The sequence below is a fragment of the Vulpes vulpes genome, chromosome 2 (genome assembly GCF_048418805.1).
Source record: "Vulpes vulpes isolate BD-2025 chromosome 2, VulVul3, whole genome shotgun sequence".
In the NCBI taxonomy this organism is placed as follows: Eukaryota; Metazoa; Chordata; class Mammalia; order Carnivora; family Canidae; genus Vulpes; species Vulpes vulpes.
In genome coordinates, this window is record NC_132781.1 from 95,233,159 (window position 1) to 95,246,508 (window position 13,350).

The following is a 13,350-nucleotide window of genomic DNA, read 5'->3' on the forward strand; positions in this document are numbered from 1 at the left end:
CTCAAAAAAAAAAAAAATGTACCTGGAACACCCACATATCCTATACCCAGATTCACCTACTGTTAAATTTTATTGTTATCATTTGAATGTATTCTCTATTTTATATCTCTATGTACACTCAGTATATTTTTTGAGGCACTAAAGGGTAAATTACATTCATAACGGTTCCCTACTGCTAAATATTTCAGAGTGTATTTCCTTAGACTCTTTTATATAATCACATTACAGTCACCAACTTCATAAATTTACACTCATACAACAATTTAATCGCCAGCCTACATTCCAATTTTCTCAGCTGATCCAATAATTTGTAATATTTATCCCCTCCAGCATGAGACCAGTCTAGGATCAGGTACTATTTTTGTTATTGTCTCTTTGGCCTCCTTTAATCTAGAACATTTCCACAGCCTTTGTGTTTTTGTTTTTGTTTTTTTTTTATTTATGATAGTCACAGAGAGACAGAGAGAGAGGCAGAGACACAGGCAGAGGGAGAAACAGGCTCCATGCACCGGGAGCCTGACGTGGGATTCGATCCCGGGTCTCCAGGATCGCGCCCTGGGCCAAAGGCAAGCGCCAAACCACTGCGCCACCCAGGGATCCCCCAGCCTTTGTCTTTTAAAAGACATTGATGTTTTTGGAGAATACAGAACTCTCCACAGAATATTTATTATTATTATTATTATTATTATTATTATTCCTATTATGATTAGACTACATACTCTTAGATGGCATACTGCATACTCAACTTTCTTAGTCCTTCGCAGGGTATCACATCTAGAGGCACATAATGTTCATCTGTTCCTCATAAGTGATGAAAATTATTATCACCAGTCAAGAAATTACCCAACTGTTCCACAGTATAACTATTGTTTATTTTTCCCCCTCTCTTGTAACTAATAAACACTTGGTAGGGAGAGCTTAAGATCATACAAATATCCTGATCCTCATCAAAATTTCCTCTTATATTGAGAACACATTGATGATTCTTACATAATTCAGTCTTGGTAACAATAATTACAAAAATTTTCTTCCAACTCCAGTACTCTCCTCACATTGTACCACTCAGCTTTTGGCTTTATACTATTAAAAGCAAGAGGCTACCCTTCATGATTTTTTATTATCAGTATGTACTCATGAATTCCTACATTTTTCACTGCTTTATTCATTATTACGTTAAATTATTCCCCTGCTTAAATTGTCCCAGAACCAGCCAGTGGAGAAATTCTTGTGTCATTGTGATATGCTCCTGTCATTTTTTTAATGGTTAATTTCTGGCATAGTAAGAGGTTCCAGGTTCATCTTGCACCTACCCTGCCACAGCCCTGGAATCAGCCATTTCTCCACAGATTCTTGGTCTTATTTAATGTAGAGTGGATTAGAGAAAGGTGCTAGGTATGCTCATTACTACTGAATAATCTTGCTTTTTGGCTCTTCCAGTAGGCAGAGCTACAATATATCTATCTGTACCTCCACACACAGGCATCTATACATATGTAAATGTACATCAAGATTACCCTTTAAAAAAAGGTTTCCTTTCAGGTTTAATAGGAGAGCCTTGAGACCCAAGTGCAAAAGGAAGGAGAAGAGAGAATTGTTTCCATCTCTTCTGGTCAGAACTGTTCTGTCCTTTCTCCCAGTATAAACAAGAAAGAAATCCTACCTGTAATAATCTAGAAGCCTTATGGACCACCAGCAAAATAGAGATCCTTTGGATCAGTAAATGCTGAGTGTCAAGAACTCAGTGAAATAGCTTAGAAAGTACCTAAAGAAGGGGATATGGGTTTCTTCCTTCGAGCTCTGATTGGATAAAATAAAGAAAATTATGATATCTTCTCCAAGTCAGCTGAAGTAAGGATAGAGTTGAACTTTTCCAAACTAATGTTCAATTAAATGTTAACAGAGAACATGTAATAAATACAATTGGAAAATGCTAGATTAAAAATAAGCTTGCTTTTTTTTTTTAAACCACAAGATTCTCAGAGCCTATAAATATAATATGCATATGACTCTGGCGGTAGGTAGGAGAGTAAAATGTGGAATTATTCTCAAACGTGTCTGACCATTCCTTTCTTAGAGAATACTAGTTATCACCTTAAAAACTCTCAAGAAGAGTTTGCATAACATTATTAGCTTAAGAGCTTCACAAAATAGAAATTAAGGGAACTAAAATGAATCAGTCATTTATGTCATAAGCGAATTTTTAAAAAAGATTTTATTTATTCATGAGAGAGAGAGAGAGAGGCAGAGACACAGGCAGAGGGAGAAGCAGGCTCCATGCAGGGAGCCCAACGTGGGACTCGATCCCAGGTCTCCAGGATCAGCCCCTGGGCTGAAGGAGGCGCTAAACTGCTGAGCCACCCGGGCTGCCCTGTCATAAGTGATTTATTAGACCACCTAGCAGTCAAAATTCTATTTTAACTTTGCAGAAATTTATACTCTTATTTTTTATTTATTGTAGTATATTAAAAGCCAATATCAAATTTTAAAGAATTAACAGAAATCTTATACATTTTTTTCCAGAAAACAGAGTAAGAACACTTTCCAACCTGTTTTATGAAGTCACTATAGCTCTGATACCAAAGCCAAATAAGACAGAACACACAAACGTGTGCACAAACACACACACACACACACACACAGCCAAACTATTTCTCGTGAACCTAGATGCAAAACTCCACAATTAAAATCTTCTCCAACAAAACATTTAAAAATATTATACTAGTCAGGTGGTATGTGAAATTGGTTCAATATCTGAAAATCAACCAATATAATAGCTTATCCTATCAACAGGCTAAAGAAGAAAAAAAATCACATCATGCTACCCATCGATGTAGAAAAAGCCATCTGACAAAATTGAATACTGATTCATGATAAAAACTCTCAGTATGCTAAGAATAAAAATCACGATCCATAAGAAGAAAACTGATAAACTGGATCTCAGCAAAAAGCTTTTGCTCTGTGAAAGAGTTGGTTAAGAGGATGAAAAGGCACTATACCCTAGGAAAAAAGATTTCCAAATCACATACATGACAATTTCATATATGTGAAAAAAAAAAACCTTACAGGGGATATAATACTTAATGGTGAAAGACTTAATTATTATTAATTATTTCCTTCTAACATCAAGAACAAGGAAAGGATGTCTGCTCTCACAACTTAATATTATTAAAGACAGAAATACTGAAAAGGAAAAATAAAGTTATCTCTAATTGCATGATTTTCTATGTAGAATATCCCAAAGAATCTACAAACGCCTAGAACTAATAAGCAATTTCAGTTAGGGCCATAGGGTATAAGATAAATAATTTCACCTGCATTTCTGTACACTGACCATGAACAATTGGAAACCAAAATAAAAAATGCAATACCATTTTCAATTGCTCCAAAGAAAATAAAACACAGGTATAAACCTAAAGAAATATATACAGGATGTGTATGATGAACATTATAAAGTGTTAATGGAAGAAATGAAAGAAGACCTAAATACCTGCAGAGTCATACTGTGGTCATGGACTGAAGACTCAACACAGTAAAAGATGTCAGTTCTCCCTAGAGTGATCTACAGGTTTAATCTAATTCGTATCAAAATCTCAGCAAGTTTCTTTTTTTTTTTTTAATATTTTATTTATTCATGAGAGACACACAGAGAGAGGCAGAGACATAGGCAGAGGGAGGAGCAGGCTCCATGCAGGGAGCCTGATGTGGGACTCGACCCCAGAACTCCAGGATCACACCCTGAGCTGAAGGCAGATGCTTAACAGCTGAGCCACCCAGGCGTCCCACAGCAAGCTTCTTTGTAGACACTGACAAGCTTATTGTAATATTTATATGGAAAGGCCTTAGAATACCCAATACAATTTTGAAAAAGAAAAATAAAGAAGGAATGACTCTCCTTGATATTAAGGGTTATTAAAAGCTGCAGTAATCAAATCAGTGGTACCATCTTGGAATGAACAGAAATCAAGGGAAGAGAATATAGAACCCAGAAATAGATCCGTATCAATATGCCTAATTAATTATTGGCCAAGAAACAAGCAACTCAATGGAGGAGGGATGGCTTTTTCAATAAATGATGCTGGGGCAACTGCACATCCAGGAGTAAAAAACAAAACCAAACCCAAAAAACAAAAATCCTTTGACCTCACACACTCAAATACTGATGATGCACTTAAATGTGAAACTGTAAACTTCTAGAATAGAACACAGGAGAAACTCTTTTGTACCCAGGAAAGGCAGAGTTCTTAAGAGTTGATACCAAAATCATGATCCATAGAGGAAACTGATTAAACCGGATCTCATCAGAATTATAAGTTTCTGCTGTATGACAGACTGTTAAAGAGAATGAAAAGACAAACTGTACACTGGGAGAAAATATTTCTACATCACATATATGACAAAGACTTTGGGTCTAGAATATATAAAACAGAATACTCAAACTCAATGTTAAAAACAATCTAATTAGAAAATGGGCAAACAGAAGGACAATCACTTCACCAGAGGATATATAGGTGGCAAATAAACACATGAAAAGATATTTAACATATTAGCCATTTAGAGAAATACAAATTTAAAGTATAATAAGAGATCACTGCATACCTGAGAATGCTTAAAGTAAAAAAGTGCTAACCCCAAATACTGAATACAGGAAAAACTGGGTCACACATACACTGCTGGGAGATAACGTAACACAGCATAGGTATTCTCGGAAATACCGTAGAATTTCTTGTCAAACTAAAAACGGACCCAGCAACTGCACTCATAGGTATTTATTCCAGGACATATAAAACTTACGTTTACACAAAAGCCTGCACATTAATGTTCATAGCAGCTTTATCTGTAATAATCAAAGCCTGGAAACTACTCAAATGTGTTTCACTGGGTCAATGGTTAAATAAACATATTAAGGAATACTACTCACCAATAAGAAGGAATGATCTATATTATATGAAACAAGTTGGATGAACTTCAATGCTAAGTGAAAAAAGCCAATCACAAAGGATATACACTGCATGATTCTGTTATATTTATGAACTAAATATATATATATATATATATTATGGTACAGTTGAGTTATCCTGATTGAGGTATACAAAGGCACATATATTGTCCTGTGAATTTATAATTATTTAAAACAAAAAGTTAAAAGAAACTCAGTGGCAGCTAACACCAACACTAATTTGCAGACTATCTTGATTAATATTCCAATGTACATATCTTCCTGAGACAACACACTTCAAGTGTACCCTGATTAAAAAATTTTCTTCCTTGGGGATCCCTGGGTGGCTCAGCGGTTCAGCGCCTGCCTTGGCCCAGGGCGTGATCCTGGAGACCTGGGACTGAGTCCCGCGTCAGGCTCCTGAATGGAGCCTGCTTCTCCCTCTGCCTATGTCTCTTTCTGTATCTCTCATGAATAAATAAATAAAATCTTAAAAAAAAAAAATCAAATGCCAGCACAGTACTGATAAGAGACAATACAGACACTATCTTTATTTTTGGATTTTTGTATTTAATAAATAGTAAAATAAATGTTTAGAATCTAGGACAGAAACTAGATCATACGAAGAAAAGGTTAAATGAAAAAAATAGTTCATTAGTTTTACAGTAATTCCTAAAAAAAACATCAATTTACATGGTCCTGAAAAAAGATTAGACAGGTGGCTGGAAAGACCTCTTAATCAGAAAAGTCAACCACACAATAATGAAAGCTGTACCAATTTTACCTTAGTAAACTTTAAACTACGTTTTAGAGTTGCCAACTACTTGGGGATTGAGTGAGTGAAATGCATTCTCTAAGTTTTACAAGCTCTCAGCTATTCATCATCAAAGGATCATTACTAATGAAGAACTCATCACTACCAAGTGAAATAAGTTACTACCTAGAACACTAAAAGTTGGTAGGATCGGATCACAAATCAGAGGTTGGCAAACTGTTGTCCATGGGCCAACAATGGGTTGCTGTTTTTCTCAATAAAGTTTTATTGAAACATAGTCATGTTCATTCGTTTACATATTGTCAACTGCTGATTCTGCCTTTCTTTCAACAGTAGAGCTGAATAGTTGTGACAGAATGAATGACCCAAAAAGGCTAAGTTATATACTATTTGACCATCTGACCCTTTTTTAAAAAGTTTGCTGATTCTGACTTTTACTAAGAAATTCTTTAAGGCTACTCATATCACTATTTCTGAAAAGTAAGAAAATCATTTCTACATCTGAGTTATATTCTTTATCCTATTTGTCTAAAGTAGTTTAAGAGCACATGTTGAAATGAAACGTTTTTAAAAGCGTAAGATGAAAATGCTATCATTTCTGTCAGGCAGAAATCTCCATTTTAAAAGCTGAAAATAGACTCCTCTGGTAACTCTCTAGCTGATGCTGGTCAATAAAATGGATACCGAAAATGGTCTTGAACAGGTAAAAACATGTCAAGAGTTAAGCAGAAAATAGCTATAGAAAATATAATCATGAAAAGAGTAATTACTTACGCTGTATGTGAATGAGCTGCTTTGGCATCTTAAATTCCCCAGGATATATAGACTCATAGTAGGCAATATTACTTTCTGCCTCTGGGACTGGTATGACCATATTATCCCTCTTCTCGCCATACACCTGCTGTGCTGAAATAGCCCGCTGAAGATGGTGTTCCTAAAACAGGAATAAATAGTTAAGTTTATGTATTTTAAAAATAGCAAACAATGTATAGCCTCATGAAGACATTTTTTTTTAATTTTTTTTTAATTTTTTTATTTATTTATGATAGTCACAGAGAGAGAGAGAGAGAGGCAGAGACACAGGCGGAGGGAGAAGCAGGCTCCATGCACCGGGAGCCTGATGTGGGATTCGATCCCGGGTCTCCATGATCGCGCCCTGGGCCAAAGGCAGGCGCCAAACCGCTGCGCCACCCAGGGATCCCAGACATTTTTGATCATGTGTTTTAAAACTGAAAGGACTGTACCCTTGAAAGGATGCTAACAATACAATTAGTAGTAAAAACATTTTAAGTAGAAATAAGGTTTTGTTAGATTCACTGTATACTTCCTCAATTTAAGAAATGTACTACATAAAAATTGAATTAAATTATACAAAAGATTCAAAAAAACTGCCTAAACTGTTACTTTAAGTTTCTATTTTACAGATGAGATTCAAAGAAAAAGTTTAAATATTTATATTTGTATGAAGAAAGCAGGCTATGGATAAAAAAATTCTAATCTTTTCATAGAATACTTCATGAATCTGGAAAGCACTTTCATACAAATCAACTAATACAATCTTTTCAAATTAGAGCAGAGAGTATCCTCTTCATTTTTAGTTGATGAAACTGACACATTCAAATCCAGTCTTTTGTCTCGATAATCCCTTAAGCATTTCCAGAACCTAGTTAGTGTAGGGGTCGAAAGTTCAGGCTTCAGAGTCTATAACTACTAGAGAGACACCGTAGTTTTCTGTTTCCTACAGTATGAGAAAAAAAATCTACTTTTTAGGGCTGGAGATTTAAGTAAGATGAATGTGCATAAAAAGTTTCGTATAATGCCTGGCATGTAACAGTTATTCGAATAAGCTTTGGTTTAGTCACCACACAAAGATTTTTACCAGTTTGTGATACCACCAGCTGCCATAAAAATATCTGTTCTCTCTCAGCCCTATCATCACAGAATTTTTGGTAAAATATATAAAATACAAATTCAAGGACAAAAAATATTCCAATGATATGAAAACAGAAAATTCCAGTCCTCCTAAGTACTCTGTTTTAATTTTTAAAAATTATAATTTCAAATAGGATTTAAAAGCCAGACAAAATTCTACTATGCAACATATAGAGCTTTATACCTAGGGCTTTGGTTCACTAGATACATCCTGGAGCTCTTTCTACACTGTACTTCTACTACAATTTTTAGGACACCTGCAGTGTATTCCATTATATGGATGTACCATAATTTACTTAACCAGACATAATTGATAGGAAAAAATCTCCTGGAAACAACCTGAATGCCTACTCTTCTCCCTGAATGCTACAAAAGTCACACCTGTACTGTTATATACAACACATCTTTGTGGATTTGTGAAGCATCTGTAGGACAACTACAAAAAAGTCCACAAAGGGCATATGAAGGTCCCACAACATACACTACCATTTTTTGTAATACTTTTTTTTTCTTTTAAAAAGATTAATTTATTTGAGAGAGAGAGAAAGAGAGAGAACAAGCATACGAGCAGGAGGGGCAGAGGGAGAATCTTGCCCCACATGAGGCTGGCTCCATCTCATTACCCTGAGCCAAAACCAGAAGTCGGATGCTTAACTGACTATATACTACATAGGCGTGTCCTCCTTGTAGTTTCTTATTGACTCTTTTAAATTTTAAAATCATCCATCTTGTCACTTTAGGTTAATTCTTTTATAATGATTTTTTCTTAAATGTTGTTGCTGTTTGTTCATTTTCAAAAGAGCTACTTTTTTCTTGACACTTAAATAGATTGTTTCCTTTTTAATATTAAGGAAATTGGCCCTATGTAATAAATTTTCCAAATATTTTCCTGAAGCACTTCTTGTCTATGCAAGAAAGTTCTATTAGTCACATTTATTAATCTTTTCATTTGTGATTTTGTCATACTTACTATCAGGTATAAATTATATAGTCACAAACTAGGTGTAAACAAATACTTTCTTTTTTATAACTCAATCTGATCTTTGATTCAGGCTCCCTAATGGCTAAATGTATCCTCTTATACTTTGGTATACTATGTTGTTTTATCTACTGGCCCTTAACTATTGACACAGGATGCTTCTGTAAACTCCAGCTGGGAAGTCAGTCACATGTATACTTTTTCTACTCTCAGATGCCCTCAAATGTCAAGAAAAAAAAATTTTGACCTTTGCCCTACATACATGTCAAACTCAAGGAGGGAGTGGGAAAGCAAGGCACCTTATTCTTAATTTGCATTTTGTCTCTAATTTAGAACAATTAATCTATTATCATTTCTTTGTGTAGGTGAACATGTGAAAAATATGGTTTATCTTTTTATTCTTTGTATAAGGAGAGATAATGGCAAACCACTTGTCCTAGTGTCATATGTAAAATCTATTCTCTTTAATAATTAAAAATGTACCTATATCATAGAATAAATTCCCCTTGCACTTGGCAGCATTCCTAAGTCTTTTTTCCTACTCTACCCAAACTGGCTCTTATGCCAGTATTTAACTTTTTTTAAAGTGTAGCCTCATACTACATTTTATTATCTAGTAATGCAATTCTTCCTTTGTAATTCTTTTTCAGAATATTCCTGACTATCTCATTTATTTTTCTAGATGAACCATAAAGAAAGTTACTTTCTAGGTGTGAAGTGGGACCTCTAAAGTATTTTGATTTTTACAGGCAATATATTATGCTGGTTAAGAACATGGACTTTGGTAATCAAGAGTGCTCTGGATTTGGATGTTGGCTTGATAGCCTAGTAGCTCTAGGACTTTAGGACAGGAGATAAGATACTTATCTCAGTATGTTTTACTATCTGTAAATGTACAATGTGTACCTACCATATGGAATTGTGGTTAAGATAAAATGCCTGAGATCTACTAATTATCCAACATCTGGTAGCAAATATAGATCTTTCATTATTAGAAAAGCTCTTCCATTTGCTTAATAGTTACCATTTATATTCTCTTTAGTATGAAGTGTTCTGTAGAAAGAATTTTTTCCTTATGGTTTTATCCATTTTCCAAAACTGTGGACTCAAATTTTTATTAATAACAGAGTGAAGACTTACTGCTTAAAAAAAAAAAAAACAAAAAACCTTACTTGTAGTTTTTTGTTTTATAAAATATTTCACAAAATTTCCTATTTTTAACAGTTAAGAAAATGATTTCCCCTTAATACATGGCTTATAGGGGTGGTGTCATGAGTACAACATACTCTCATCAAATGGTTCAATTATAAAAACATTTTATTATAATAGAATAAGAAAAAATATAGTAGAACATTAATTTTGGAATCTAGGTTGAGAGTAGTTCATGAACTATGTTTATAACATAGTTATGAAGGTTTTCTTTAAGTTAGAAAATTCTTATAATAAAAAGATAAAGAATAGGCTATTAAGGACCCTAAGTACATATAATAAACAATATCTATGGTTAGGTTCTTCTAGGTCTTACAAAAATATTCTCCAACAACTGGGGTGTAACTTTATTAAATACTCCTATTTACTCTCTCCCATGTGTGTCAGGACCAAACATAGGCCAGTATGGCTGGAGCAGGGTGAGTGAGAGGGGAGAATAGCAGATGCTATCTGCTCAGGGGATGAGCACCAGATCATGCAGAGTCACTGGTCATGTCCTTTTACTAAGAGCAAGAGTGGCTATAAGGTTTTAAAAGATTGCCCTGATGGTTATATAGACAATAGACCACATTCTATAAAATGGAATATGTGTATTCCAGTTTAAATGGTTCAGAATAATATTTAATGATATGGAAAAAACCCCATCAATTTATTAAGTAAAAAAGACCTGAAAACTCTATGTTCAAGATATTGGTATTAATCTTCTTTTAAAGGAAAAGGACACAACTGAACATAAACACATTCATAAAAAAATCTTAAAGTAGATGAGCATACATATACACGAATCAATCCTCTCTATATTCTTTTATTCCTTTCCTTGCCTTATTCTTTCATAGCTCTTATCATCCTCTGACATGTCATTTACTTGTTTACTGTTGTCACCCTTTCCTCCCCACTTTCTCTCCACCACCCCAATCTAAACAGCATGAAAGCAAGGATTTTTGTCTATTTTGTTCACTGCTAAATAGCCACCCTAAAAAACAGTGCTGGACACAAAGCATAGTGTTTATTTGCTGAATAAATGAATGTGTATGTACATATCTGTGCATTGCTGTACAGATATATACAAAAAGTTTTTTTTTTTTTAAGATTTTTTTTTTTAATTTATTCATGAGAGACACAGGCAGAGAAAGAAGGAAGCCCCATGCAGGGAGTCTGATGTGGGACTCGATCGGGGACTCCAGGACCATGCCCTGGGCCAAAGGCAGGCACTAAACCACTGAGCCACCCAGGGATCCCCTATACATAAAGTTTCAAAGTACATATACCAAAAAGTTAATGGATTGTCTCCAAGGGATGCAATTTTGAAATGCTCTTTTGTAATTTTATTTTCTAAATTTTCTACAATGTATTTATAATACTTTTGATTAAAAAATTTGATTTCACTTAATGATTTTCTAAAACACCAATACTTTCTAGAAGACATACTTTATTTGGTTCAGTAAAACCTGTCCCATATAAGTTAGTTTAGTTCAAGAGTAAAATACACTTGTAGCTTTCCAGGTAAAGAAAGTTATTTTTAAAACCCAAAACTATATACATCTATTCTAGGAACCCGAACATTCAGTTACATAAAAACATTAAATTATAAGTGAAAATGAGATTTTTGCTTTGAGTAAAAGGATGTAGAATGGTGAAGCCAAGTAACAAACGAAATAAATTAGAATGAGTTCTGAATTCAATCCAGTAATTACTGAATGCCTTGTATAAATACCTAAGATAATCCAATTTTAAATTATAATTATATAAAAAGTTAGATGCTCCTTGAATATCTGTCATTGAAATTTTTGAATAAATCTACTTGCAGCATTAAGTAGGCCAGCTGTGTTCATATAACTTCAAACAGTCCAATAGAGTTGGACAGTTTTTCAACTTTTTAAAAAAAGAGTGATGGATTCTAAACTTAGGTTTTTTTTTTTTTTTTAATTTTTTATTTATTTATGATAGTCACAGAGAGAGAGAGAGAGAGAGAGAGGCAGAGACACAGGCGGAGGGAGAAGCAGGTTCCATGCACCGGGAGCCTGATGTGGGATTCGATCCCGGGTCTCCAGGATCGCGCCCTGGGCCAAAGGCAGGCGCCAAACCGCTGCGCCACCCAGGGATCCCAGGTTTTTTTTTTGTTTGTTTTTTTTTTTAAACGTTAGGACTTCTGAGAACTTTGAACACATTAATGTATATTGTGATTGTTCAAGAGTGGGATATAGTCATTCCAAGCCTATGACTACAAAATCATTTTCTCAGAAAATATCTATTAATACTTCACAGAGAACTTTTGTTAATACACAGCTTGGGCAATACTGGTATAGAACAAAAACTACAGATATGGAGCAGAGTATCTAGGATTAAGTTTATTCATTCATTAACTTAGTCCATGTTTATTGAGTGCCAACCCTGTGCCTGGCACGGAAAAACAATTTTGTGAATAAAACACACACAGTCCCCTAACTCTGTAGAGCCTATACTCTAGTAGGGAGAACAGATACTAGTAAAATAGTTCTAAAAATAATTTGCACGGTGTGCCAAGTGCTATGAAGAAAAAGTACAATGTGTTATGGTAAAAGGAAAAGGATTTCAAGGACAGTATTTTCACTAGCACAAAGAGAAATTTAAGCTAACATCTGCAGTAATGGGAGTTAAAAGATTGTTTTAAAAAGGGGGGGATAACTGAAGACTACTTATACATTTGACACAGTAGATAGGTAAAATTTCTTTATATTATAGAATATTTAGGGGGATCCCTGGGTGGCGCAGCGGTTTGGTGCCTGCCTTTGGCCCAGGGCGCGATCCTGGAGACCCGGGATCGAATCCCATGTCGGGCTCCCGGTGCATGGAGCCTGCTTCTCCCTCTGCCTTTGTCTCTGCCTTGTCTCTGCCTCTCTCTCTATATATATGACTATCATAAATAAATAATAATAAAAAAAATTTTTTTTAAAAAGAATATTTATATTAAGCACCAAAACACCAAATACAATTCCAATTTCTCATAAAAATAAGAGAGGCATAAATTCCAGTTTGGTTTTACAGGAAACAAGGTAAATAAAATTAAATAACCTAAAGAATTCTTTAATATTTGATCTTACATAAAATTGAATTAGATGAACTATAACTTATGATTAAGCAAGTAACTTAAAAAGCTTCTTGCACTACAAGTAATTATATTTTGTATATGCACAATAAAATAAAAGCAAAAGAGCCATAAAAAAGAGGATCTGAAAAGACTGAACAATGATCTTTACAAGGTTTAGAGGCATACTGTCATGTCTCTATGAACCTTGCTATCACGGCACTGAGCTCCAGGAGTATTCACTCATGTTACTTCAGCCTGCCTAGTACACTGAAAGAGCATGGGTTTTACAGAGACCTACGTAAGAATCTTAGATTCCTCCTCAGACCCCAAGTCCAGAATGTCACTCTGCTACCTATTTGTATTATTTTGTTTCCCTCCCCCCTTACCCATCTTGCCCTCTCTTCTCTCCAATAGTTGTTTTTTTACTCTCCTCTTTTATTTTTGTTTACCCC

General features: G+C 34.6%; 1 protein-coding gene across 4 annotated transcripts in view; it reads right to left on the bottom strand.

Annotated features, from left to right (window-relative positions):
- EPC1 (enhancer of polycomb homolog 1) overlaps window positions 1-13,350 on the bottom strand; it is a 93,420-nt gene that overhangs the window by 23,333 nt on the left and 56,737 nt on the right. For all 4 annotated transcript variants that reach the window (XM_072749328.1, XM_026000898.2, XM_026000897.2 and 1 more), the window contains exon 2: window positions 6,486-6,645. In XM_072749328.1, coding sequence (XP_072605429.1) covers window positions 6,486-6,645 — 160 coding nt within the window. The remainder of the gene's footprint in view (window positions 1-6,485; window positions 6,646-13,350) is intronic.